Below are 25,008 nucleotides of genomic sequence, written 5' to 3' on the forward strand. Positions count from 1 at the left end.
TACCAGGTGCGCGACCGGCGGCTGCACCGGCCACGAGAGGAAGTCTATCTCCGTCTTGGCCCTCCACACCTGCATCGACACCTCCCTCCACAACCTGCACACCCTCCGAATCCTGGCCAGAAGGTCAGACTTCGCCCTCTTGGAAGACCGAGAAACAGAACAAAAAAAAACCTACCTCAACGTGTCACTCTCCTCTAAATAGAGGAACAACCGCGCCAAGCAATGCCTTGACAGCGCCTCTATCGGCGAACCCTCCGCCCTCCACGCCGACCTGCACGCGCTTCGCCTTCGACATGTCTCGGACGCCAAACCCGACTCGAGCGAGACCTCGCCCGCAACCCCTCCTCGACGGCACGTATCGCTCATTCTGCACCTGTTCGCGCCTCGCAGCTCGCCCAAGCGCCCCAGTGTCCTCCGCTCTCGGCAAAAAACTGCATTGACTCCGCCGCCTGCGCGAAAAAAAACGCCCGGCTGCGTGTGTGAGCAGGAAGGGCGCGCAAAAAAGTTTTGACAGGTCCGAGCAACGTGTCAAAAAGCACGTGACTTACTTTTTTACAGCGCCGACTCCAGCTCAAGATGCTCTGGATCATAAAGACCTTCTCACTGATAGCGGTAGGATACGCACTGGCGTCCGCCTCGAAGCTCAAAAGATACCTCATCTCCGATTCGAACTGGTCGCATTTCACGTACGTCTACCTGTCACTCCTCGCGCTCTCCGCGCTCTATTGCTTGCTCTTTCTCAGACCCTTCAGAAAGATGGCCAAGCTCGAGATGGAACAAAGCAGGCGCTACTACAAGCCGGAGGCGCCCACGCAGCCGGGGCTTCGCATCACCAAAAACGTGCTCTCGCCCTAGAACGCTGCAGGGGGGGTGCGCCTGCGCCGCCCGGGAGGGCCCTGCGCCCCAGACGGGGCCCGCGGGCGCCGAACTCCTCCCTCCCAGAGGCCGCGGCTCTAAGAACCCGACTTCTCGCGCTGCGCCTCCATCGACTTCCTCTGTTGCTCCACGGCCTCGCGGATCGGCGGCCTTTTGGGACCGAGCCTGTACCTCCTCCACAGCGGCAGGCTCTTGTCCGAGTGGAGCCTCAGCGACATCAGCGACTGCACCGATATCTTTATCAGGTCTATCGGCAGCTCCCAGATGATGGCGTATATCCACGTGGCAAGCACCCAACCCCACCCGCCCCCGCTGAACGTCGTCCCCTCCGACACGTACCCCCCGAGTCCGTACGCGCCGATCACCGAGGCGACTCCCTGCGCCCCGATGAAGGTGAGGATCAGGTAAATGTGCGGCATGTCAAGGAAGAACCAGGAGTCGGTCCGCGTGAAGAACACGACGGCGAGGCCGGAGATAGACACTTGCAGGTAAATCACGCCCGAGAGCTCTTTTCTGTTGATCCTGCGCAGCCCCGAACGCCTGAAAAAACGAAGAGTGCCTGATGAGGATGAAGAAGACGATCGTCGACGCGGTCAGATAGCCGCCAATCGCAAACGCGACCGCGAAGATGTTCGAGAGCCTCCACTTTTCCGGGTACTGCGAAGGCGTCGTGCGGTCTCTCGCGAGGACTATCATGGTCCCGTCGTTGATGATCGCAAACATTACCACCGCCAACGTCGGAAAGGGATAGTCAAATATCGTCGTCAGACAGGTGAACGTCAGCACTATTCGAACCGCCGCCGCCACCGAATACGTCGCGTAGCTCTTCATCCTCCTGAATATCTTCCGACTCCCCACTATCGCGTTGGCTATCACCGAAAGGCCCGGCGCCACCAGGACGATGTCCGCCGTCGCGCGCGCGGCGTCCGTGGCGTCCGCCACCGCAATCCCAATGTCCGCCCTCTTCAGCGCGGGCGCGTCGTTCACCCCGTCGCCCGTCATGCCGACGATGCACTTCTGGTCCTGCAGCAACTTCACGATCTGGTGCTTGTCCTCGGGCAAAACCTGCGCAAACCCGTCTGCGTAATAGACGAACTCGTTCAGGCTCTTCTTGTACTTGTGTTTCAGCCTTCTCGCGTCCATCTTGAGCGCCTTCGCCGGCATGATGCCGGAACTCATCCCGAGCTGTCTCGCCGTCTCCGTCGCAATCGCCTGCTGGTCCCCCCGTCACCATCTTCACCGAAACGCCCAGCGCCAGTATCTTCTCGATCGTCTCCTTCGTGTCCTGTCGGGGAGGGTCGAACAGCGGCACCCAAACCCAACATCGTCCAATGCTGTCCGTCGCTGCTCCCCTTCGCTATCCCGAGCGCCCGATATCCCCGCTTGGCGAGCTTCATTATCTGGCCGTTCACCCTGTCCTTCACCTGGTTCGCGTTGCTGCTCCTGGACAAAATCACCTGAGGTGCGCCCTTCGCCACGTAAAAAACCTCCCCGTCGGGCCCCCGCAACTTCACGTACGTCCACTTGTCGACCGGGTCAAACGGGTGGTACTCCACCGCCTCGTACCGCGACAATTCCTTGCGCATCTCCTCGGGACAATAATCCAGCAGCGCCATGTCGATCGCGTCGTTGTTGTCGCTGCGAGCGGACAACGCCGCGAACTTCATCAACTCGTGCGGCGCCACCCCCTCGCTCACTATCACGGGCCGATCCGTACTCAGCCGATTCAACGTCAACGTCCCAGTCTTGTCCGAACAAAGTATGTTCATCCCCGCGAGCTCCTCCACCGCCGTCAACCTCACCACTATCGCCTTCTGCTTCGCCAAATTCAGCGCGCCAAGCGCCATCATCACCGACAATATCGTCGGCATCGCCACCGGAATCCCCCCCACTATCAACACCAACAAGTTGTTAATCGTGTGACAGTTGTTCAACCCCCTGCAAGTCTTGTGTCGGTGTCCAAACTGCACGCCCAACTCCACTATCATCCCCACCACTATCAAACAAATGCAAAACCACGCTATAGAACGCAACACCCTCTGAAACTGCGACCTCTGCGGGTGCTCGCTCATCAACTCCGACGACTTCCCGTAATACGTGTTCTTCCCCGTCGCGTACACCAACGCCCTCACCTCCCCCTGCTTCACTATCGACCCGGAATATATCTCCTCCCCCTCCTTCTTGTCCACGGGAATCGACTCCCCCGTCAACGACGACTGGTCTATCTTCGCCCGCGCGTCCCCCCCTATCAAATAACAATCCGCCGGCACTATGTCGCCCAACCTCAGCGCCACCACGTCCCCCGGCACCAACTCCTCCGACAACATGTCCTTGATCAACCTCCCGTCCCTAAAGGCCCTGCACATCGGCGTCAACTGACTCTGCAGCGCCTTCACCGCCCCGCCCGAACTGTGCTCCTCCCACCACGCTATCGTCGCATTCCCAAACAACAGCGCCAAAATCAAAATCATGTCAAGCCAATCAATGAACAAAACCGCTATCAACGCCGCTATCTCCATCGCCCACGATAACGGATTCCACATGAACGAAAAAAAACGCAGAATCTCACTCTGATGCACTTCTTCCACACACGCGAGACAGATCTTCTCTTTCCTCGCCTCCGCCTCCTCCGTAGTCAGACCCTCCAACCTAGACTCGACCTGCTCTAGCCTCTTCTCTGTCATCGATCTCCTGCCACACTCTCCCTCAACCACCTCCCCACCAGCGCCGCCCCTCCCCTCTCCGCCGCCCACTCGATCACCCTCATTAGCTTCTCCCCTCATCTTCTTTCATACCTCGCGCACTCGTGCACTACGTCTCTCGCGCGAAAACAATCAAGCTCCTCCAATCGCACTCAGAAAAACAATTCTTTCGCGAACGAAACGAATTCTCTCGCTCTACCTGTTTTGCAAAATTTACCGTAAAAAAGTTTTTCCCCCTAAAAAAGCCCAACTTTCCCTCTCAAGCGCACACACACAATCCACCAAGCCCGTCCGCCTTCAAACCATCCCCATGCCGCCCCCCCCGAAATCACCAAAAGTACTCGCCGCCCCCCCCCGCTCCCCCGCCCCCGCGCCCTAACCCCCCTCCTAGCTCGGAATCCTTCTGGCCGCCGCCATCGGCGGGTTCGCCGTCGCTCTGTGCGTCTCCACCGTAAACGGGTACAACGAAGCCATGTCCTCCCCCGCCACCGCGCCACCCCCCTCCAAGGCTTCAAAGAATCCTTCTCCGAAGACCCCAACGCCAAGTGCGACGACTGTCTACAGAAGCCACCCGCTCCTTCCTGGTGGGATCAAAGAAAACAATAATCCCATACACACGCGAGGCCGCGTGTACAAAGTTGTACCTTTTTCAATACCTTTCAATACAAACGATGCGCACATTGCCATCCCCTCCTTTTTGCACCTGCACCTCCCTCCCCGGCCCGCGAAGGCACTCTCTCTTTTTTTCGGCATCTGCCTCCCCCTCTCGACGGCGTCTCGCAACCACCGCACCCCCACTCAAAAACCCCCTCTGGTCCCTCGCTGCACCTCCGGTCAGCGCGACCTACGGCCGTCTCAACTTCCCCTTCATACAATAAAGACTTCGCCCCCGTAAAACCGAGGAAACGCTGCAATTCTCTGTGTCACCGCGTCGCCAATTATAGGATTTTTTCATCCGGTTTTAAGAATTCAACCGACTTTTTGCACAAAATCCCCTGAGAAATGATGGTCAACTCTCACGTTCTCTATACAAACATGCTCTAAACCTCTTTCCGAAAACGTAAATAAATCACTCTCTCTTCTTCACAAAAAGATCCCCTCGAAACTGGCGCACAATTCTTTTATCAAACTCGTTTCGTATACCCCGCAACTGACTCTCGGACAGGACCCCCTCGTCAGGGATCTTCCAGATCATACGTTAATTTTTTAGAATTAACCGAACTTAATAACATCAGATAAAACAATAGCCCTGTATCCGCAACTTTTTTTAATACCTTTCCTGTCAGTTGAAAATTCTTGCGTATACATACGACGTGTCTATCAAACCAAAACACTTTCAATTAAAGCGTTGTTCAATCTTTATTTTTGGTTTCTGTATCCACGAACATATACCTTCGGCGAATTCCTCAACTCTCTCGTTCCTCTACTTCTTTTCCCCTTCTTTCGCTACATTTTGCACAAAAGAAGTGAACACGTGCGTATGCGTACATTCATGCGGTCTCTCTCTCTCTTTTCCGCACTGGCCTAGGGGCCGAGCCAGTCAGCTCGAGGCCTCGAGGGTCGCCTTCTGGTGAACCAAGCTGCCGTCGAACCCCGCTGTTATGTGGGAGAGCACGAAGAAAGTCTGTCAACTTCTTTTCTTACCTTGCGTACATATTTTTTTCTTTTGCATAGAGAGCGTGTAATTTGTCAATCCGCGGGGCGTAATAGAGCAGCTCGATCTGTCTTCGAAGAAGCGCGCCTTTTACACCATGGGTTCGAGCCAGTCCAGGCGTACGAACTCTTCCAACCTGGCGCACAGAAGGGGTAGTTCTAACTCACTAGGAAGAATGCATACCAGCCAATCTCTTGAAGATTTGGCTAACCAGGAAATGGAAAGAATTGCCATTGAGTGCTCTCTAGCTGATGCGCCTCTTCCGCCTGGCTGGGAGCAAGTATCGTGTCACAGACATCCCACATATTTTGTGGATCATTTGAACATGACCACAACGTATGCAGATCCCCGGTTTCCAAAGTGCGTTCGCGTCCAGAATTGGCGTTTTTCAGAACACGCTTTTTTTTTTAGTACACTGACTATTGTGTGCGTAATTGTTTTAGCAACGTGAGCCGTAGCCACGGTCAGAGAAAGTCCAAACCGCCACCATACGAGCTGAATTTTTACTCCAAATGCCAGCACTTGAGAGCGAGAGCGAGGAAGCTTTGCAGCGAACGTGGTTCACTGCTTATTGTCGTACGACGCGACAACCTGTTCAAGGATTCCTTTGACTATGTTTACAACCTCAATGCTAAGACCTTTACCCGCCAGCTGAGCATTCGATTCGAAGGAGAAAAGGGACTGGATTACGGAGGGATGAGTCGTGAGTGGTTATTAGAACTCAGTAAAGAAATTCTGTCTCCTAAACAGGGCTTGTTTGTCCTTCGTGATTATTATTACGACATAGACATCAATTCAATAGAGAAACCGGATTTTTACGACCACTTCTACTTCGTGGGTGTGGTATTGGGCATAGCTGCCTACCACGGCAAAATTTTCAGTTCGCGCTTCACGCTCATCTTTTACAAGCGCATGATGAACCTGGAACCCAATATTGAGGATCTCAAAGAATACGATGAGCAGATATATAATAGTCTCCGATACATTCTAGAGATGACGGAATCTGTAGCTGACTTGGACCTTAGTTTCGCCATCGACGAAGACTTGAATCGTGGCTCTGAAGGCGGTTTTGGGTCGAAGACCAGAGTCGTCTCTCTAAAGGAAAATGGGCCGGAAATACCCGTTGTGGACGAAAACAAGGAAGAATATGTCCAACTGTGTGTTCAATATTATTTAGGTAAAGCGTCAATACAAATGGAGGCTATCAAGAATGGGTTTTGCCAATTCTTTCCTCAGTCTCTTTTAAACGAGGTCTTAACTCCCCAAGAATTGAGATTGTTAATCGAGGGCACAACTGAAATAGATCCAAGAGAACTTCGAAAATACACTGACTATCAAGGCGGATACACCCCAGATACACCAGTCATATTATGGCTGTGGGATATCATCTATAACTTTACTCATAAAGAGCTAAGACTGCTTCTTCAGTTTGTAACTGGTACGGATCGTGTCCCGATTGGCGGATTCCAACATCTCTATGGATCCTCTGACATGCAGCATTTCACCATCAACAAGTCCAAGAGGCAGGGACTTCCGTCTGCTCACTCGTGCTTCAACCGATTGGACCTCCCCGAATACTCTGAAAAAGAGACACTGAGGTCTAACCTGAAATACGCCATTCATGAAACAAGAGGATTTGATATTGAATGAGAAAAGACCTTTTTAAAGGGCGTCTCGTACATCGTCCTCATAGCTTACATTTCCACGTCACGAATTTTTTTTTGCATTTATCAAGCATTCTACGACTTGATTCTGGCCCCTTTAACCGCTTCAAAAACCTCGTCCCTTTTGCGTTATATAAAAGTTCTTTTTTTGTCCTCATTCGTGTCGTTCTTGTGTTCGAGGCGGCGAGTTCTCTCGACTGCGCTCTGTGGTGCCGACGGATGTGAGTTCTCTCGATCTTTTTTTTTGCGAACAAAAGCGAGAGCGCCTTTGGTCTTCCCCAGGCGCGACGAATGTTGTTGTTCTTCTTCTAGGACGCGGAGTCCGGGCTAGGCTGGCGACGGCGCGAGAGAGGCGTCCTGGTGGTTCTTGCCGGGCGCGGTATCTCCGCTTGGTTCGGTTGGCGCGAGGGAGAGCGCGATGCCGGCGATAGAAAGAGAAAATCTGGTACACTTTTTTTTTAATTTCTTGAAGAAGAGAGTTGAGTACACAATTTTGCGAGTGGCGCACGGGTATGGGTCGCACGTCTCAAGGATGAGCGGGGATCAGGATAGGATTTGCTGGTTTTGGGTGAGAGGTGTGTGTCAGAGGAATCCGTGTCGTTTTCTGCACACGAGGCCTACGCCAAATACGGGGCTTGGTTGGCAGACAGAGGACGTGTCGCGTTTTGTTCGACAGCAACATAAGGGTACAGCTGAAGGGTCCGCGAGGTCCAGATCTGGCGCAGCGAAGCAGCAGAGGTCCGATATGCCTTCTTCCGGGCGACGGGAATGGGAGGGAAGGGGTTCTGAGGTGGGGAAGGGCGCAGAGGTGAACGAAGTTGAAGTGTTGAGACAGGGTCGAGAAGTCCGACAGGGTTTTGCCGACCAGGGTTCGGTTGATCGACAGACGCGCAGATCTAAGCATCGAGGAAGAGCTGCATCTGGGAATTGGCATGGCGTGGTTCCCCGTAGCTCGGCGAATTGCCGAGATGACTTTGCGGGGTCTAGGAAAGAGAGGAGTGAGGCGGTTCGTCCTGAGTTGGTGTGGCAGGCGGCTGGATCGGCGCCCATGGCTTGCAACGAGTTTGTGAGGCCCAGGTTAGACCGGTTGGGTCCGAAGGTTTCGTCAGTCAACGAGGAGCAGCAAGCCGACAGTAAAAATGTGTATGGCATTTATGGTCAGCTGACGAGGGGCGGCGTTCCTTCGGACCAAGAGAAGCGCGCCTATCAGAGTGCTTTTTTTACGTTTGGGGAGATTCCGGAGACGGCTCCTACGGACTCGCTGACGTAAAAAAAAAAAAGGATGTCACAGAAAAGGGGGCTTTTTTATGGGGTCGAGTCGTTATATTCTGGCTTGCCAGAAGCCCAGGCTTGGTTTTTGATTGGACGGAATTGTTCAAGTATAGGTTGCAGGTCGGCGCGGAGCTGTTCTGCAGACGAGCTGAGTTGAGATATGGCCTCTAGGTTTTTCTGGACTTGGTCGGTGGACAGCATGCCAACGAGTGTACAAGATGCGAAGGGGGCCGAAGAGGAGAATTGAAGGGCCAGTTTGGCCAGATCTAAATTCTTGGCTCGACAGAATTCGGCAACGCGAGAGCAAGTTTCTTTGATGTTTTTGCCTGCTGGATGCCAGTCTGGTGGTCCGGAGGGGGACAGAAGGCCCATGGAGAGTGGAGACGCATTGATGACGCCGATTTGAGTTTTTTCGGCGACGTCGCGCCAGAAGTCTTCGAGAGTCGTGTTGAACAGGGTGTATCGCGCGTAGGACATAACGTATTCTATGTCGTTGGACTTTTCGAGAGCGAGGCGAAGCGCGCGCAGAGGAAAGGCTGAAACGCCGATGTGCCGGATTTTTCCTTCTCGCTGTAGCAGTTTTAGAGTTGGGATTGTTTCGTTGACGACTTGATCGATGGAGGAGTACTCGATGTCGTGACAGGTGCACAGGTCGATGTAATCGAGTCCGAGGCGCTCGAGACTTTCGGTTATGCTTTTTTGTACCGTTTTGGCAGAATAGTCGAAATGGTCATCGCCGTAGCGTCCAACTTTCGTGGAGACGATGAGGTGGTCTCGCGGGACGCCCTGAAGGGCCTTGCCGAGCAGGATTTCGGATTTCAGGTTTCCGTAGTAGGGGCTCGTGTCGAAGTAGTTGATGCCGTGCTTTATTGAGTGATGTGAGTCGTCATTGAGAAGGGGAGAGAAAAAAAGGTTGTACCTACTTGGATAGCGTGTTTGACGGCGTCGATGCCATCTTGTTCGCGGACGTGCCCGTATATGCCGCCGAGAGGACTTGCGCCGAACCCGATGATGGGGAGAGAGACGCCGGTTTTGCCCAGGGTGCGTCGTTCGATTGGTGAATGTGTAGACATGTGTATGTTTGGTTGGTTGAGGTTTTTATGATTTTTTTTTTGGCCTGAACGTGTGAGCTTTGACAGCGCGTTCAGTCGTCGGATTTGCTTTTCAGGCCGAACTCGGTCGCTTTGGAGAGAAGGGCGTCGAAGGACAGGTAGCACTGCTGGATCCACGGCGCGTTGTTGAGAATGGAGTTGAGTTTTTCGCAGCTGTCTTGGTTTTGCAATTTTTTGACAGCTGGTTTGATTTTGTTGACGAGAGTTAGTTGGAAGTGTTGCAGTTGGTGGTACAGCTTGGTCCTCGTTTGGCACTGCTTGCCCATGACCAGCGACAGGGAGGAGGGGGGCTGGTTTTGGGGTTTTTCCCAGCGTCCCGCCCAGAACGCTTTGGAGTCGTAGGGGCGCCCGTCCAAGGTGATGGTCGTCACTTCCGCGCGGATGGTGCGGTTGCAGGCGCTGCACGGTTGGGGGGAGGCGTGGGGAGAGGGGCGCGCGAGAAGCGTGGGGTAGGAGTCGAGGGCGTCGATGAGGTCTTGGTGCCACACTGAGGAGGATATGAGGCTGTGTTCTACGCCGAAAATTTCGTCCTTTATTCTGCGAATTGCTAGGATGAAGTAGTCATCTTGGGGAGAGGGGGATTCGAAGATGAGTTTGGGAAAGTGGCGGTCGATGACACTGGAAACGAGGTATTGGAAGTATCGCAAAAAAGACGTCTTTAAGTCGGTTCGAACGGTTAGATTTGGTAAAACCCGTTCAGGAGCGCGATGTTTTTTGGGAGAGGAGTCGAGGTATTCTCGGTAGAACGGGCTGGAGGACGCATCTTTTTTGAAGTCCTGCGTGCTTGGAGATATAGTGGTGGTTTGTTGGTAGAGGGAGCGGAGGACGGGTTTTGCGCCGGTTTGTGAAGAGTAATATTGAGTCAAAGAAGTTTGGACTTTTTTTTTTTCTGGAGAGTTTAGGCGCTGGGATTCGTTAGACAGTTTGACGGCGTGTTCGAGTGTCAGTCTTTTTTGGGCGAGCGGTTTGTTTTTCAGAAGGGGAGACCTTTGAGAGGTGAGTTGGCCGGATTCGAAGAGTTCGAACCATCCGTCATCTGAGTTGTTGGGGGGTTTTCCATCTATTTTTCGGTACAAGCCGTTGTCTAGGTCTTGTGGGTTTTTGTTCACCAGCGTAGTGCGCCCGAGGGACACGAAGGCGCATGCGGAGTGACTGAGGGTTTTTTCGGTCGAATTCGTTCGTCTTAGCTCGTTCAGTCTCAGCAAAGGCCAGTCTTCATACTGGTTGCTCATTAGTAGATCTTGGTCTCCGCAATGATGCCTCCATGTGCCCTCGACTTCGTCTGGTTTGTACAGTCTCATCATTTGAGCGCGAATTTGGCCGTTCCCTCTCGTCGGTTTCCACAGGACGTGGATTTTGTAGCAAAGGGCGTCGTTTCCGTCCCCCGTCGCCAGAACGTCGTCTAGCTTGTACACGGCACCGTCGACTACGACCTTGCGGTAGTACTGATTGTCGTCGTCCGCCCAGAGCGGTTCGTGTGACGGAGGCGCGTCAGTGGGTTCGGGTTTGGTGCCGTTCGGTGCCATTTGAGACGCCGCGCGCCCGTAGCCCACTTGAACTTTTTTTTTTTTTTTTTTTTTTTTTTTGTAAAAAAGAAAAAAAAGAGGGTGTACAATCTCCGGACAATGCCGCTCGTCCAGCTTCTGTCCAAGGCGCGGTTCGCGTCCACCAAGTCCCCCAAAAGCGGGCAGCCCAGCGTACGTGCACGGGTGAGCGGGCGTGCGTGTAGATTAGAGTGTTCCTAACGTTTCCGCGTGAAGGTCGAGGTCGTTCCGAGGCACATGGTGCTCGCGCTCTACAGGGGCCTGTTTCGGCGGTCGAGGAGCTTCGTTTACACCGACAAGAACTACTTCAAGTCGAGGATCCGCAGGGAGTTTGCAAAGAGGAGGCACGTTCAGGACAACAATATCTACTATATCAGAGGAAGGTGGATGCTAGAAAACGAGATGGGCGGACTCATTTGAAAAAAAGCGTCTTTTTTTTCGTGCGGCTTCTACACAGAGGAGGTGTGAGAAAAAAAAAAAAAAAAAAAGAAGCCGAGTGCGTGTCATTGTGCACCACAGAAAAATGGACGCATTAAAAAGCTAGTTTTCGTACGCAGCTGCGCGTTGTGAGGGACGAAATTTTTTACGTGTTATCATTTTTTTATATAGGGGCCACTCTATGGGGGAATTAGCAAAACCATGTGATTCTTTTCCGAGCAGTGCAGAGAGAAGGAATTGGTGCGCGGCGAATCAGTCCTCGATTTTCTCCTTGATGGCTCTGGCCATCTTGGTAAACGCTTCTTCTACATTGTTCGAGTTTTTGGCGGATGTTTCCAAAAAAATGAGATTAAGAGAGTTCGCAAATTCCTGAGCAACTTCTATAGGAACTCTACGGTGGCTGACGAGATCGGACTTGTTGCCGACTAGTATTTTGTGGACATTTTCGCAGGCATATCGGTCGATCTCTTGGAGCCATTTCTGCACGTTATTGAAGGTATCCTGGTGAGTGATGTCGTATACTACAATGATGCCGTGCGCACCCCGGTAGTAGGAGGAGGTGATGGTCCTGAGGAGAGGAGTCAGTAAGGACGCGTTGACACAGACGCAGAATGCGTTCAGCGGGACGTACCGGAAGCGCTCTTGGCCGGCGGTGTCCTGGGGAGTTGGGGAGGTACGTGAGCGAGGTATTTTTTTTTCGGAAAGAGAGAGAAAAAAAAAAAAGAGGGTTTAGACGTACCCAAATCTGAAGTTTAACGGTCGTTCCGTCGATAGGAATTGTCCTGATTTTCTGGATGGATGGAGAGGGGTCAGAATAGGGGCAGCGGGGGGAGGGGGAGAGAGGCGCGAGTGGGCGCGGATTTCGAAGGACATACGAAGTCAACACCGATCGTGGATATGAAGGACTCGGTGAATGTGTTATCGGCGAAGCGCAGAAGGAGGCTCGACTTGCCGACGCCGCTATCGCCTATGAGCAGGAGCTTGAACAGGTAGTCGCTGAGGGGGGAAGATTGCGCTGTTCGTCAGAGAATGGCGTAGGTGTCAAGAAACAAAAAAAAAGAAAGAGGCGCACTATTCAGGATTGACGGCGCCCGGGCGAGGACGAGACTTTTGGCCCCCTTGGTTCACGCTCATGTTGTTGAGCCCATATCCTGCGCGACAGCCGAGGACAAAAAAACGAAGGAGTTAGACGTGTGCTGCGCCGATTGCACACACATAGACACGTATACTCATATATATACACGCACGCATGCGCACACACACACAAAAGTTGCTCGTCACAGAAAATTCGGAGCGTGGGGAGAAAGAAGGGTCCGAGGGTCGGTGCACTGAGTGGGGATTGCTCGAGAGGGGAGATGGACGGGAGGAGACGCGTTGGGGGGCCTCCACACGGAGCTGGGTTCTCAGAGGGGGGGGAAGTTGACAAGCTGCAGAGGCTCGTTCGGCCTCTTTCTCCCTCTTTCTCTCTCGGATGCGCGTGTTGGAGCCGCGCGCGTCGAGAGAAGCAGGGTGCCGGGGCCCCGGACAGCGCCGGAGGAGAGACAGGGGAGACGGGCGGCTCCCCGCCGCCCATGAAAGCTCCTCCCGTGGCGGCGTGCGAACGCACCTTGTTTCGGCTTTCCACTTGCGCAACCCATTCTGCGATCGTTGTACGTCAAATGTGCTTGGCTGAAACTGCGTATATAAAAGCGAGACGCGCCTTCACCGAATAGGGTCTTTGAAATATTTGATGGCAAAAAAAGAAGGAACCCATTAACACTAAATTGTGTATGCATGTATGCATAGAAAAACCCAATCGCTCAAAGTTGCACGTTTCCTCCCGCTTTTCGAGCGCGTGGACCCATCCGCGAGGGGGAGTCGTCCGTGTCGTCAGCGAGCCGCGTCGCTCTCTTTAGAAGAGAAGAAGCGCTCCAGCAGGAAGGAGGAAAAAAAAAAAAAAAAAGTTATCGCGGTCGGGGGTCCTCGGCCCCTGGACGACGCGGCCGCGGCCTCCGAGCCGGAGGCCCAGCGCCCGGCCCCGGGATGCCCGGGGCCCGCTTCGGACGCTCTGAGATAGACTCAGCACAAGATGTACGAAGAACGAAATTTTTTTTTCTTTTTTTCTCTTTTTTTTTTAATAACGCGAGAAGGAGAGAGAGAGAGAGATCAAAAGTCGGCTTCTTCGTCCGGGCCGGTGCCGCGATCGGACATGGGCCTCGCGCGGGGGTCGGCGACGTCCAGGGAGTCCTCGCCGTCGTCGGAGGCGCTCAAATTCAAAGACGCGTCGGGCTCGTTGGATTCGTCGGGCTCGTTGGATTCGTCGGGTCCGTTGGATCCGCGGGTCAAAGACGTGTCGGGCTCGTTGGATTCGTCGGGTTCGTTGGACCCGCGGGTCCTGTTGACGCGGGACCGTTTCTTCGACGCGCGGTCGGAGGACAGCGAATCCAGGACGGCCTTGCTCCTGGCGTCCGAGAGCTTGAAGTCTTCCGGGAGGTATCGCGCGTCGAGGGGGAGGAGTTTCGGCGCTTGTTCGTCGGGAGCGCGGAGCAGGAACAGCTGTTTCGGGAGGAACACGGCGCCGGCGTGGACGCTCGTCTTGGAGAGGTTGGAGGTGGGGCGTTGCTGGACGAGCAGCATGCAGAGTTCCGCGACCATTTGGACGTTTCGGGAGTCCGGAGAGAGCGCGTCCCTGGTTCGCTTGATGTCGGCGAGCATGTGCAGCAGGAATTCGTAGTTGTCGAGCCCGTGCATGACCTCCTGCAGGAAAAAACTCAGACAAGCAATCGTCTGAGAAAAATTCGGCATGTCGCTCTCCGGAAAGCCATCAACGTGAGCCAGTAGATGAATGAGCCACGGAAGCGCGTATTCGGGAATGATCAGACAAAACACCTTCGATGCATCCAAATCGATCGCCGGCATCTCCTCACCCTGCCCACCTCCGACCACCACCCTGGACCTCGTCGAGGACGCTATGTCAGCCGCCTTCCTCATCATGAATCGACGACGGACCGACACGCAACTCTGGAACTCCCTTCGCACCTCGCTCCGCTTCTCCGCCCGCAGGAAAAACGGATACAACGCGAGGTACCGCGTCGGGAGCGCCCCCAAATCCATCAACCCCCTAAACAAGGACGCCCTCATCGAATTCCTCACCATCTCCGGCGACCGACGCGCCAACTGAGCCAACTTCTGCAGACGCTGCACCGATATCGTACACGACGCCGCCAACCTCATCACCGTCGACACCGACGCCGCTAGGACGTATCGCGTGTCCGCGTCCACACCGGGCTCCTCCAACACCGAGAACAGCCGGTCCAAGAACCGCTCCAGCTCCGCTGCGCGACCCCCTCCCGCGTCAGCCCTCAGCAGGAACGACGCAACGAACGCAATCCCCTCCGACTTGCTCATCGCCAACCCGCTCACTTTCTCCCGCTTCCTCGCTCCTTCAAACGGTAACAACACGTCCAACACATACCGACACAAATCACCACCCTCCTCCTCAGACACCCCGCACCCGCACAACTCAGCCAGCGCCGCAAACCCGCACGCCTGCGACCTCCGACCCATCTCCCTCTCCTCCCGCACCGCGACCCCCTCCACCAGCTCCCTCACTATCCTCGACAACTCCGACGCGTCCACCTCACCCAACAAACTCGACAAACCCCTCGCCGCGCGCGCCGCCTGACTCGGACTCCCCTCCTCCAACACACGACTCAACGGCCCCCTCACCACCTCCCACACGGCCCTCGTTCGGCGCACGCCCCCCGACGTCAACAACGTCTCCACAACCCTCACCCCCGCGTCCACCACCGCCGGCTCCGGCGACTCCAAGAGCCCCACCACCTCCCCCATCCACCTCGAAAAATACCCAGGAACACACGACGACGCGTGGCAGAGAATCTGCGTCATCGCCCCCACCACCCGCTCCCTCCCCACCTCCACATTCACCAAATACACCGCCGGGTCGCTCCCACCTCTAGACCTCGACCCGCCCAACCCCCCTCTCACCACCCTCCTCACCACCCTGTCCACCTCATCCTCGCACTCCCCCCTCTGTCTCGCCCACCTCGCAATGCTACCCACGCCCTCCTCGCTCAAAAACGGAAACGACAACCGCTGAACCAATACACAAAGCAAATCCTTGTATGCCGCCCACACCTTGCTCGAACGCCACCCCTGAGCGCTCTCCATTCTCCTCTGCAGCCGCCCCATCGCCCCCTCTACCGACGAACCAGACTCCCCCGGCGTCGCAACCGTCTTCAAAAGCCTCTTCAACGTGTCGTCGCACTGACTCGCAAACCTCTTCAACAACTCGTGACTATTCGCACTCCCACACCTCGGAATGCGAGCCGATATCTGCAGCGACAAATCAACCCCCGACCCCATCATCCACCTCAAAAAATCCCTGCGAAGCGCCAACTTGTCACTCACCCACTTCTCAAAGCACCTTCTCGCCCCCTCTTCGAACCCCGACAATATCTGCACCAACCTCAGCGCGAGCAACTTGTACCTCGGCACACCCTCGTACATCTCCGCGTACGCACTCATCAACTTGAAGAACAACTCCTCCGACGACACCTGGTCCGTCACCGTCCCCGTCGCGTAGCACAACATCAAACTCGACGGAACCTGCTCATACACCGCATACAAACTTTTCCAACGCTCTAACTTCGCACGTACGTGCGACTTCTCACTCGCCCCCAAATCGCACCTCGCCCTCAACTTCACCATCTCCACCTCCGCGAACGTCATCATCTTCACCACCGCTATCAACGCCGCCAGGCGAATGTTACTCTTTCTATCCCTCGTCCTCAAAACCGCGTGGTACACCGTCTTCTTCTCCAAACGCATCGCGCCCCTCTCCGACAACGCCACCTCGCCCACCGCCGACAGCGCCGCCCTCCTCACGTCCTCGTCCGCATCCCTCAACCTCCTCACCAATCCCGCGTTCACCGCCGCCACCCCGCTCTCCCCTAACGCCCCCATCAAGTAACTCCTCCCAAACGCCACCATCGCCATCCTCACCCCCTTGTCCACGTCATCATACCTCTGCAAAAACAAATCAAACAGCTGGTAGTACCTCACGTCCGCCTCCGAGTCCGGCTCTCCAAATATCCTCGACAGCAACCCAACCACCCTCCCCCTCAACTCCACGTTCTCCGACCTCAACTCCTCCCCCAACTCCCCAATCACCCCACTCACCATCGCCGGACACACGCTAAACAACTCCCAAATTATCTCGTGATAACGACTCTGCAATTCAGAACCGCATCCCCGTCCCAATACCGCCTCCATCAAATACCTCGATATCGGCAACTCCAACTTCTGACTCGTCTGTCTAATCACCTGCTGCGACAGCAACCTCGCCGAACAATCACCCCCCACCCCGTACGCCCGACTCGACGCCTCTTCCGTCGCGTCCGACTGCTGACTACCCAACTCCCTCTGCAACGAACCAGGCACCAACTGCTCCAACAACACCTCCACCAACTCCACCCCCACCACCTCACTCTCCTCAATGCACGACACCAACATGTCCATCATGTGTATAACCACCATCTGCGGGTGCTCCGAACTCCCCAAAACGTCAGCACTCTCCACACCCCCAAACAAACAAAAAAAAAAACGTACTGAACCACCTGAAATATCAACCTAAACAACCTAACTATCAACTCCTTGTAATCCAAAAACACCACCACTGTCTTCACCGACGCAATCCTCTCCAGCAACACCTCCAACTGCGCCAAGCAAGAATGCTTCGGATTCTCCAAACCCGCAAGCTGCTCCAAAAACGCCTTGAACACCCTCTACACCGCGCAAAACACTACTAAGTCAAACTCCCTCTACCTCCCCTCCTTCTCACCCAAACCCCCCACTCAACCCGCACCTTCAAATGCCTCTCCATGTACGGAACCCTCGGCGCGTATATCCTAAAAACGCTCGCCAAACACAACGTCGCCATCAACCTCACGTCTCCATTCCTGTGCTTCAAAAGCGACTCCTGCACCAGCGCCGCACAAATCTCGTCGAACTTGCTTTTGTCCTCCTCATCGTCCGGATACTCCGACAAAAAAGCACTAAGCGTCTAGCAAATTTGTCAATATATTTTCCGAAACCAGCACCCAGCCCCCCCAACCCGTACGCTCAAATTACACAGCAACTCCTCCTCACTCTTATCAGACGCGCTAATGAAATCCCCGGAAAGAGAGACCTCGTCCGCATGCGACTCCAATCGAGCAGGCTTAGCGAGCGGCGAACGACTCATTGACACCAAATGCTGTACAATTCGAAGGAGTCGTCTCTTCTACTCACTCATCTAAAAACAAACCAATGAGATTCAAACCTAGACGAATATGTCGAATAAGGTGCGATGTACCGAGAAACTGTATTCCACTCACTCAACCAAATCGTTTGCACTTCCAAAAAAAGTTTTTGCAGTTTGACACATATTGCAAATCCAGGGAAACGCCCTCCCACCCTCTCAACCTCATTCAACCATACACCCAACGTGCAGCACTCCTCAAACGGGCAAGACACCACAGAACACCTCACTTAACTTGACAAAAATACATTGAGTTCTACTAAACGTGAGATCACTTGTCAAAATACGAAATTTTTTTGAGACAGCATGAGTCGATTGTAGCTGAGTAGAGAGTACTTTCCCTATATGCCCATTTTCCAACCTGAACCATCTCATTTCGACCCCAACTACCCTCTAAACAGCATCTCTGTCAAGGTCAGCTTCAAATTTTTTGATTTAGCAATTCTTAACACAAAACGTGACGTAACTTGTCAAAGACAACGTTACATATTTCATAACTGTCTGAATAGATGTCATGTAATTCACCTGTACACCCGTGCACCACGGCCTACTACGATATAAACAGCCTCGTAGAGGATCAGTGGAACTATCTATCACCTTGCAGTTGGAATTCGACGACGGCTGCGAGTTCTGCATCGAATGGTAGCGCCGACACTGTCTTTTCGCTGGAACCGGTCCCCATCTCCGGAGAACTATTCAGATACACCAACATCAACGCCGCTGTAAGCCCAGAATATGACGGCGGCGCAGGACTAGATGCAGATTGCACAGGCCCAGACACACAAAAATGGGAGGAGATAATCGACTCACTAGCAGACAAAATCATGACCGACTACGCCTCCTTTATAAGGGAAGGAGGACAAGGGAGTCAATACAGCACATGCGTAGACGCAAGCATCTCCAATATTAGCAAAAGCATGGTGCAAGGCATACTGGTATGTACAGCATTTTTCAAAAATGTTAAATGGAGAGCGAAATTTGAGCTGATGCACTTTCCTTCCAGGACCTACCCCCATCTGCCCTAGCGGTGAAATACATAACTGAATACTCTGATACTCTGTCAAAAAGCGTGAACGAAGTTGGAGCACTATTTCGATTAGCTGAAAAATTTGAAGCTGAATATGTCAAAAAAATATATACAAAAACTGAAAATTATGTCATACCCATCCCTGAGACTGATTCGAACTATCCTCTGTTTCCGGATACAATTCCAGAAAAACAGATGCAGTACGACGTGATGTATCATAATCAAGATGAACCTGGTGCGAGCGGGCTAAGATGCAGTCCGGAGGCGGTTCCAGAAAAAATAACTTGCAACAATAAAGGTACAGCTGCCAACAGCAAAGACAGCCACGATAAAGACGTCAAAACAAACAACGCATCGACCCAACCTGGACAAAAGAGACACCGATCGAACCTACCGAGTTATGCACGCGAAATCATGAAGGTACGTCTCAAGTGCCAAAAAATTTTTTTTTCTAAGGAATTTGAACTGACTCGAAAACAGCGCTGGCTAGAAGCCAACATAGATTCGCCCTATCCTTCTGAAAAAGATAAGCTTGAACTCGTCAAGAAGGCAAAAATCACCATGAACCAATTGAATAACTGGTTCATCAATGCCAGGCGGAGACCTTCGCCCTTGCTCGCGCAAGCACAGAAAAATTCAAAGGCACACCGTCCGGGGAGACCGAAAAGAAAAAGAGCAAAGGTCCATGACATGGACGACAACTTTGTATTATAAAAACGCGCGTATAGTTGCCAGTCTGGCCAGCTGAGGTCCCAGTCGATGCACATATTCTAATAAACAGCAAGTGCTTGTTTTAAAAATAACGTTTTCTTTCTCTAAATAACGAGAAAGCACAGTATATGTGACAGAACGTACGCGGACCGAGAAACTCACGACGTGACAGCTTGCAGGTGCCGATACAGTAATGAGAAAAGGAGCGTCCCCTGCTGAGCACAGTCGAACTACTCTTGGGAGTGCAAAGACCAATTATAGCGTTCTGAAGTCCGGTGTTCGGAGGTGTGGAATGTACGCTCACATCGTACGCAAACAGAAATGAACAAATAGATGTTTTTTTTTATTTTTACGACTGATAGGCCTTTATACCAAAAAACGAGGGGACTGTGCGTGTAGCAGGACGCGTCTTTCCGAGATGCGGGACATGATTCGTTCGCAAATCGTAGAACGCAGCCTATGACAACGTTTTGATTTTTTACACAGCCGAGTAACCAGGCGGAACCTCTCTACGGACTCTTGATGCGCCGTTGCTGAACATGAGAATGACCAAAAAAAATGTGTTAAAACAGGAGCAGGAGGAGGACAGAACAGGAGTCGGTTGAAAGATGTCTCTTAGCGATGCGCGTGAGTCGAAAGCGCGGTGTTGTACTCGACAGATCGCTTATTCTATGTATCCGACATCATAAAGCTTTCTGTCGATTTCCGAGGGAATCGGGAAGATTTCCGTTTGGAGCTCTCGCTCCACGTTGATAAGGTTGTGACTATCCTTGGGCGTGATGAAGTTGATGGCCAAACCATAATGGCCAAAACGACCGGAACGGCCGATGCGGTGCAAGTAAGTTTCTGAACTTTTCGGGAAATCGAAGTTGATCACGACGTTGACGGTTTGTATATCGATCCCTCGAGTGAACAGATCGGTGGACACGAGGCTGCGACATGCGAGTTTACTGAAGTCATAGAAAACGCGGTTGCGGTGTTCTTGGGGCATTTTCGCGTGAATGTAGAAGCAAGAGTACCCGAGGTCAGTGATGGTTTTCGCCAGCAGTTCCACGCGATTCATCGAGTTGCAGAAGATGATCGACTGACAAATGTTGAGCTTCTTGAACAACGTGTTGAGGCATTGGATCTTGTGACGTTCTTCCACGTAAGCGTAGTATTGCGTGATTCCTTTGAGCGTCAGTTCCTCCATGAGGTTGATCTCGTATGGGTTCCTCATATACTTTTCCTTGAAGGGTTTCACTGTGATCGGAAATGTTGCACTGAAGAGCAAAAGTTGGCGTTGAGCGGAACAATATCGGTCCAACAAGTCTTCAAGGATGCTGAGCATGTCGCCGGAAAGTAGCTTGTCGGCCTCGTCACCGACAATGTAGAAGCAGTTGTTCAGCTTAATCTCGCCCTTCTTTACCAGATCCTGAACGCGACCAGGCGTAGACACCAGTACGTGTACGGGCTTCCTGAGGCGAACAATGTCGTCCTTCAAAACGGTTCCACCGGTCGTGACCATGACTTGAAGGCCAGTCAGATGCCTTCCCAGGTCTTTGCACACTTGAAACGTCTGTAGAGCCAACTCCCGCGTCGGGAGCAGTATCAGCACTGCCCAAGATGAGTCAGCGTTACTTCTCACACAAACACACCGTACGTGAAAAAAAAAATCGTACCCTGAATGCACTTCTTCATCAAGTCTATTTTTTCCAACGCCGGAATCAAGAAACTGGCAGTCTTACCGGTTCCGTTCTTGGCTCGAGCCAAAATGTCGCGGCCGACGAGTGCAATCGGGATAGACTCTTCTTGTATCGGTGAGGGATATTCGAAGCCCTTTTCGTAGATCCCCATCAACAGCTCGCGCTTCAAGTAATAGTCGCTAAAGGTGTGACCCTTCGTCGAGGTAACATCCTACAGAACCCACGGCAAAAAGCATTTAGAGAGGCGCCCAAAATCGCGAAAAAAAATCGAGTGTGTATGTGAGAAACATGTGCCGCCGTCATTACAGAAGCCGTACTTTTGTTCTGGGGCGCCTATCCGGAGAAGGTGGATTGAGTTTTGACTTCCAATCTTCGTCTCTAAGAGGCGAAGTTGCCGCACCGTTCGAGCGCGGGCAAAGTAGCGGGTCAGTACTCAGTGCGTAAGGTCTTTATGCAACAAAGGTGTTGACGCTGTGACGATCCGTACGACTTCACGTCAGTCATTCTGAAAACCGATCGCTGGCAAGCAAATATGGCGATACGCTATTCTACCTCCAAAATCTGTGGAGCGTGAGAACTCAAATAAAGAAGGCCAAAATTCAAAACAAAACACTTTGTCGCGCTCCTACAAAGTGTGTACGCACACACGAAGTGTGTACACCACACATTTCCTAAGCGTGTGTTTCCCTCGCGCTTCCAAACCTGCGTAGAGGCCTCGAGTGCCCGGACGGTCCCGTGCGCGTCCCCGAGTCCGGCCGCTCAGTCCGAATCGCGTTTCGTGTCGCGTCTGCCCGACAGTTTGTGACGCCCTCTTTTTTGACGCTCGACAGCCCCTCTTCTAGCGCGGCGCGCGCCCTGCGGAGCTCTTGCGAAGAGAGAACGCGCCGGTTCAATCTGAACGGGCCTTTTTGCGTCCGGTCTGTGCTATTCTTCGGAGAGCCATGTGTGATTTTCTGATACCTAGGACCTGTAAAGCTCGCACCGAAAAGATGTGGGTTCTCGGGGGAGGCGCGTCGACCAAGAGAGACGGGTGGCATTCGCCCATTGAGCGTTATTCTCACGGTCGTGGCACGGTGAAGATACCGGCGTTCCGTGAGGCGCCGGAGAGGACGCGCCCCTCGAGATCGTTGGCCCGAGTGCACAAGCTTTTATTGATTGGCGTGAGGCTCACAAAAAAAAAGGTGTGCGCATTGTACCCTGTGCAAGAGACCCAGACGTCACGCAGGAGCGTGCAGCCAAAGTAAAAATCGGAACATATACACATGGCGTCAGAGAGAGAACGCCGCCCTTGGATTATGATGACCCGTAAAAAGCAGCCCTTCGATCTTCGTGTTACCACATATGTTTTTGGGATTGGATAGTGCTGCCGACCGGCTTTTGGCCCCTCGTCTTTGCCGCGACGCGCGAGCCCGAGCTCCTGTGCATGCGCTGCGCGAACTACCCACGGACAGGTGGTCATCGCACGACGTGCGCGACTCATGGGGCGAGAGCTCGAACAAGAAATACGCTCACTGGACTTTTTTGAGAAAGCAGAACAGGGGTAATAAAAAAAAAAAAAAATGTACCGAACACCTATCAAAGTGGTTTGTTTCTCTGGCAAGGGAGAGCCTCCTGTCGGTTTCGAAAGGCGTACGGGGGCCCGTCTTTTTGAGAAGAGAGGAAATCAAGCATGGGTAAAAACAACAAGCAGGGTTCCGAGTTGGGAAGGGTCTTTATCCGAAGGCTGAAAGACAGAGGCAGCAAACAGAAGAGGAGGCCGGGCACCGACACGTATGTTCAAGAATGGGCAGATCCGTCTCAAGATAGTGAGACGTTGGATTCTGTGTTAGATCAGAGCGACTTGAACGTTATAGCTCAGAGAGCGACGATGGCTCAAACGCGTTTTACAGCTGAAAAACAGAATATGACGATTGTTCAGACGAACTTGTCGATTGTTCCGGAGGCGCCCGATCCAGAGGTGGTAGCTGAGCAACGCAAGCATTGGAATGACCTCGTGATTCCTCGTCGGTACGTGTTGGGAGGGGCGGCTTGCTCAAAGTGAGGGAAATGTTGACACGGAGTTCGGGGTTTTTTTTTTCGAATTGAGAGCGCAGTCCCGTTTGGGTTTCCGGGACGGATCCGGAGAAGTTTTTCAGAGCTGAGAGAGAGGCCTATTTATCGTGGCGCCGAAGACTTGCTGAGTACGTTTCGATGCTGATGCGCGCGGTTGTTTGAGAGTTTGCACGCGAACGAGTACTTACAAGGGAAGCGAAGGTTAGAGAGCAACGAGAAATTGCTTTTGACGCCGTTCGAGAAGAATTTGGAGGTTTGGAAGCAGTTGTGGTATGTGATTGAACGCTCAGACGTGGTGATGCAGATATTGGACGCGAGGGATCCGCTGCTGTTTCGTTCGGTCGACTTAGAAAGATACGTTGATGAGTTTTCAGAGCGTAAGGTAAACGTGTTGGTGTTGAACAAAGCAGACTTGTTGTCGAAGGAGCAACGGAGGGCGTGGACAAGGTATTTTGACCAAGTCGGACTCCACGCGTTTTTTTTCTCGGCGTTGTTGGAGCAAGAGAAATTGGAGGGTAGTCGAAGCGAACCAAGGGAAGAAGGGCTTCGCAGGTCTGAAGAGAGGGAGAAGGATTCGAATGAAGAGGAGCTTTCAAATGTTGACGAAAGTCGCCTCGCGTTAGTCGATGACGTTAAGAAGCCATCTGAGGACAGTTGTGACACTCTCGAGGCCAACGACAGTCGAGTTCTTAATCGAGAAGAACTGATTGGCGAGGTCCTAAAACTGGCGCGCCGAGTGCTAGGCCATCGAGATTGCATCACGATCGGGATGGTTGGGTATCCCAATGTCGGCAAAAGTACGACAGTGAATGCGCTTTACGAGAAGAAGAAAGTGTGTATTTCAGAGACACCGGGAAAGACTAAGCGTTTTCAAACGTTGCAACTGACCCCAAACGTCATATTGTGTGATTGTCCGGGCTTGGTTTTTCCTACGTTTATGTCGACCAGAGCAGAGATGTTGTGTTCCGGACTGCTGCGAATAGCCGAGATGCGCGAATGCCTCGCACCCATCTCTGTGCTGACAAGGTGCATACCTCGAAAGGAGTTGGAATACGTCTATAAGCTTCGCCTGCGCAGGGCTAGCGGGACGTCGCACCCGGACGCGTCCGCCGGATCTTGTACCAGCTCGATAGATTGCGCCGATCCGAAACAATTTTTGGATGTCTACTGCAACCAACGGAAGTTCTATTTGACGTCTAAGAAGCCAGACCAGTTCAGAGCGGCGAAACAGATACTGAAAGACTTGGTAAACGGAAGGCTTCTCTTCTGTCGCGCTCCACCGAATCTAGACCAATGCGTGTACAGTCGATGGACCAAATACCAAAACCCGGACTTACGACGTCCAACAATACCAGGAGACCAGGAATCGCCGGATTCGGCACCGGCCGACGAAACGCTAGAAGGCGAAGCGTCTAGCGAGTCAGACAGTGACGATAGCGTGGAGGAGGCGGAGCTGGACGACCAAGAAATCGAGTGCCTGACTTCGAGTTCTATTCGCTCAACCGCTCAGTCCAAGGCAGCGCAGACCAGATACAAACACGTACGTGTTGACAAACGTCGAGAAAAGAGACGCTGCAAGAAACACTTGCTTCAGAAGTATGAAGAATTTGGCGTCTATAACGGATTCGTCCCAGGGTCAAAGTCGTCTCTACAACATCTGCCCACGACCGTAAGACTGTAGGTGGGGCACGCGGACATGCGCCAACTTTTCTCGTCAGAGCACTGCTGCGCGAAGTGTCAAATTTGACAGGCTTTTGGCCGAGTTCTGTAAATTTTTGACTCGGCCGCAGCCCTCTTGCCTTCGCGGTGCCGGCTTTGTCTGGTCGCTCAAGCTGCGACGCCGAGAAGGGGCGCTCCACGGAGCCAGAGGAGCGGGGTCGCGCCTGCACCTGCGCGGCGGCAACCGTATGTTGCGTTCATAGGCGTGGTATACACACTGTATTTGTGTATGTAAAACTCTGAAGAGGGCG

The 25,008-nt window shown here is 53.0% G+C and overlaps 9 protein-coding genes across 10 annotated transcripts; 3 read left to right on the plus strand and 6 right to left on the minus strand.

Moving 5' to 3' along the window:
* Nucleotides 1–953: 953 nt before the first annotated feature.
* LOC126326030 (probable plasma membrane ATPase) lies at nucleotides 954–2,040 on the minus strand. Its single transcript, XM_049995475.1, has 2 exons — nucleotides 1,523–2,040; nucleotides 954–1,416 (listed from the first exon to the last, which is right to left on the minus strand). The coding sequence occupies exons 1-2, from the start codon at nucleotides 2,038–2,040 to the stop codon at nucleotides 954–956; spliced, it is 981 nt and encodes a 326-aa protein (XP_049851432.1).
* An 11-nt stretch (nucleotides 2,041–2,051) lies between these two features.
* Nucleotides 2,052–3,395, minus strand: LOC126326031 (probable plasma membrane ATPase). The gene has a single exon (XM_049995476.1). It carries the CDS (start codon nucleotides 3,393–3,395, stop codon nucleotides 2,052–2,054), a length of 1,344 nt encoding a protein of 447 aa, XP_049851433.1.
* A 1,254-nt stretch (nucleotides 3,396–4,649) lies between these two features.
* Nucleotides 4,650–7,053, plus strand: LOC126326079 (E3 ubiquitin-protein ligase NEDD4-like). 2 transcript variants are annotated; one of them, XM_049995538.1, is made up of 3 exons: nucleotides 4,650–5,052; nucleotides 5,253–5,592; nucleotides 5,676–7,053. In XM_049995538.1, the coding sequence occupies exons 2-3, from the start codon at nucleotides 5,330–5,332 to the stop codon at nucleotides 6,880–6,882; spliced, it is 1,470 nt and encodes a 489-aa protein (XP_049851495.1). In that variant the 5' UTR covers nucleotides 4,650–5,052; nucleotides 5,253–5,329; the 3' UTR covers nucleotides 6,883–7,053. The 2 variants fall into 2 exon arrangements, with proteins under 2 accessions (XP_049851495.1, XP_049851494.1); XM_049995537.1 differs by having other exon boundaries at nucleotides 4,761–5,056.
* On the minus strand, nucleotides 5,690–9,820 carry LOC126326080 (uncharacterized). Its single transcript, XM_049995539.1, has 2 exons — nucleotides 9,092–9,820; nucleotides 5,690–9,032 (listed from the first exon to the last, which is right to left on the minus strand). The coding sequence occupies exons 1-2, from the start codon at nucleotides 9,239–9,241 to the stop codon at nucleotides 8,202–8,204; spliced, it is 981 nt and encodes a 326-aa protein (XP_049851496.1). The 5' UTR covers nucleotides 9,242–9,820; the 3' UTR covers nucleotides 5,690–8,201.
* Nucleotides 9,821–11,403: 1,583 nt separating this feature from the next.
* Nucleotides 11,404–12,983, minus strand: LOC126326081 (uncharacterized). The gene is made up of 6 exons (XM_049995540.1): nucleotides 12,869–12,983; nucleotides 12,335–12,413; nucleotides 12,138–12,258; nucleotides 12,002–12,052; nucleotides 11,894–11,919; nucleotides 11,404–11,830 (listed from the first exon to the last, which is right to left on the minus strand). Exons 1-6 carry the CDS (start codon nucleotides 12,897–12,899, stop codon nucleotides 11,515–11,517), a joined length of 624 nt encoding a protein of 207 aa, XP_049851497.1. The 5' UTR covers nucleotides 12,900–12,983; the 3' UTR covers nucleotides 11,404–11,514.
* Nucleotides 12,984–13,407: 424 nt separating this feature from the next.
* Nucleotides 13,408–17,713, minus strand: LOC126326032 (sister chromatid cohesion protein PDS5 homolog A-like). The gene is made up of 4 exons (XM_049995477.1): nucleotides 17,384–17,713; nucleotides 17,129–17,326; nucleotides 16,873–17,048; nucleotides 13,408–16,816 (listed from the first exon to the last, which is right to left on the minus strand). The coding sequence occupies exons 1-4, from the start codon at nucleotides 17,504–17,506 to the stop codon at nucleotides 13,408–13,410; spliced, it is 3,906 nt and encodes a 1,301-aa protein (XP_049851434.1). The 5' UTR covers nucleotides 17,507–17,713.
* Nucleotides 17,714–17,936: 223 nt separating this feature from the next.
* LOC126326064 (homeobox protein ceh-60-like) lies at nucleotides 17,937–19,617 on the plus strand. Its single transcript, XM_049995517.1, has 3 exons — nucleotides 17,937–18,498; nucleotides 18,567–19,010; nucleotides 19,071–19,617. The coding sequence occupies exons 1-3, from the start codon at nucleotides 18,073–18,075 to the stop codon at nucleotides 19,302–19,304; spliced, it is 1,104 nt and encodes a 367-aa protein (XP_049851474.1). The 5' UTR covers nucleotides 17,937–18,072; the 3' UTR covers nucleotides 19,305–19,617.
* Nucleotides 19,618–19,623: 6 nt separating this feature from the next.
* On the minus strand, nucleotides 19,624–21,573 carry LOC126326065 (uncharacterized). Its single transcript, XM_049995519.1, has 4 exons — nucleotides 21,474–21,573; nucleotides 21,304–21,364; nucleotides 20,963–21,197; nucleotides 19,624–20,897 (listed from the first exon to the last, which is right to left on the minus strand). Exons 1-4 carry the CDS (start codon nucleotides 21,488–21,490, stop codon nucleotides 19,966–19,968), a joined length of 1,245 nt encoding a protein of 414 aa, XP_049851476.1. The 5' UTR covers nucleotides 21,491–21,573; the 3' UTR covers nucleotides 19,624–19,965.
* Nucleotides 21,574–22,655: 1,082 nt separating this feature from the next.
* On the plus strand, nucleotides 22,656–25,001 carry LOC126326077 (large subunit GTPase 1 homolog). Its single transcript, XM_049995532.1, has 3 exons — nucleotides 22,656–22,993; nucleotides 23,080–23,166; nucleotides 23,240–25,001. Exons 1-3 carry the CDS (start codon nucleotides 22,656–22,658, stop codon nucleotides 24,717–24,719), a joined length of 1,905 nt encoding a protein of 634 aa, XP_049851489.1. The 3' UTR covers nucleotides 24,720–25,001.
* The last annotated feature ends 7 nt before the right edge of the window (nucleotides 25,002–25,008 follow it).

This window comes from Schistocerca gregaria, unplaced genomic scaffold (assembly GCF_023897955.1).
Source record: "Schistocerca gregaria isolate iqSchGreg1 unplaced genomic scaffold, iqSchGreg1.2 ptg000963l, whole genome shotgun sequence".
Taxonomy (NCBI): domain Eukaryota; kingdom Metazoa; phylum Arthropoda; class Insecta; order Orthoptera; family Acrididae; genus Schistocerca; species Schistocerca gregaria.

What these genes read in the sequence shown, in the direction of transcription:
- LOC126326030 (XM_049995475.1), bottom strand. Translation starts at nt 2,040, where the DNA reads ATGCCGGCGAAGGCGCTCAAGATGGACGCGAGAAGGCTGAAACACAAG. An exon ending in CCTTCGCAGTACCCGGAAAA is followed by an intron (nt 1,417 to 1,522) that starts GTGGAGGCTCTC and finishes TCGTTTTTTCAG; the next exon opens with GCGTTCGGGGCTGCGCAGGA.
- LOC126326031 (XM_049995476.1), bottom strand. Translation starts at nt 3,395, where the DNA reads ATGGAGATAGCGGCGTTGATAGCGGTTTTGTTCATTGATTGGCTTGAC.
- LOC126326079 (XM_049995538.1), top strand. Translation starts at nt 5,330, where the DNA reads ATGGGTTCGAGCCAGTCCAGGCGTACGAACTCTTCCAACCTGGCGCAC. An exon ending in GCAGATCCCCGGTTTCCAAA is followed by an intron (nt 5,593 to 5,675) that starts GTGCGTTCGCGT and finishes TAATTGTTTTAG; the next exon opens with CAACGTGAGCCGTAGCCACG.
- LOC126326080 (XM_049995539.1), bottom strand. Translation starts at nt 9,241, where the DNA reads ATGTCTACACATTCACCAATCGAACGACGCACCCTGGGCAAAACCGGC. An exon ending in CCGTCAAACACGCTATCCAA is followed by an intron (nt 9,033 to 9,091) that starts GTAGGTACAACC and finishes CACTCAATAAAG; the next exon opens with CACGGCATCAACTACTTCGA.
- LOC126326081 (XM_049995540.1), bottom strand. Translation starts at nt 12,899, where the DNA reads ATGGGTTGCGCAAGTGGAAAGCCGAAACAAG. An exon ending in AAGTGGAAAGCCGAAACAAG is followed by an intron (nt 12,414 to 12,868) that starts GTGCGTTCGCAC and finishes GCTGTCGCGCAG; the next exon opens with GATATGGGCTCAACAACATG. An exon ending in GCCGGCCAAGAGCGCTTCCG is followed by an intron (nt 11,831 to 11,893) that starts GTACGTCCCGCT and finishes TCCTCTCCTCAG; the next exon opens with GACCATCACCTCCTCCTACT.
- LOC126326032 (XM_049995477.1), bottom strand. Translation starts at nt 17,506, where the DNA reads ATGAGTCGTTCGCCGCTCGCTAAGCCTGCTCGATTGGAGTCGCATGCG. An exon ending in AGTTGCTGTGTAATTTGAGC is followed by an intron (nt 17,327 to 17,383) that starts GTACGGGTTGGG and finishes CAAATTTGCTAG; the next exon opens with ACGCTTAGTGCTTTTTTGTC. An exon ending in TTGATATTTCAGGTGGTTCA is followed by an intron (nt 16,817 to 16,872) that starts GTACGTTTTTTT and finishes CGTTTTGGGGAG; the next exon opens with TTCGGAGCACCCGCAGATGG.
- LOC126326064 (XM_049995517.1), top strand. Translation starts at nt 18,073, where the DNA reads ATGTCATGTAATTCACCTGTACACCCGTGCACCACGGCCTACTACGAT. An exon ending in GCATGGTGCAAGGCATACTG is followed by an intron (nt 18,499 to 18,566) that starts GTATGTACAGCA and finishes CTTTCCTTCCAG; the next exon opens with GACCTACCCCCATCTGCCCT. An exon ending in ATGCACGCGAAATCATGAAG is followed by an intron (nt 19,011 to 19,070) that starts GTACGTCTCAAG and finishes ACTCGAAAACAG; the next exon opens with CGCTGGCTAGAAGCCAACAT.
- LOC126326065 (XM_049995519.1), bottom strand. An exon ending in ATAGGCGCCCCAGAACAAAA is followed by an intron (nt 21,198 to 21,303) that starts GTACGGCTTCTG and finishes TGGGTTCTGTAG; the next exon opens with GATGTTACCTCGACGAAGGG. An exon ending in GATGAAGAAGTGCATTCAGG is followed by an intron (nt 20,898 to 20,962) that starts GTACGATTTTTT and finishes CATCTTGGGCAG; the next exon opens with TGCTGATACTGCTCCCGACG.
- LOC126326077 (XM_049995532.1), top strand. Translation starts at nt 22,656, where the DNA reads ATGGGTAAAAACAACAAGCAGGGTTCCGAGTTGGGAAGGGTCTTTATC. An exon ending in GACCTCGTGATTCCTCGTCG is followed by an intron (nt 22,994 to 23,079) that starts GTACGTGTTGGG and finishes TTGAGAGCGCAG; the next exon opens with TCCCGTTTGGGTTTCCGGGA. An exon ending in TGGCGCCGAAGACTTGCTGA is followed by an intron (nt 23,167 to 23,239) that starts GTACGTTTCGAT and finishes AGGGAAGCGAAG; the next exon opens with GTTAGAGAGCAACGAGAAAT.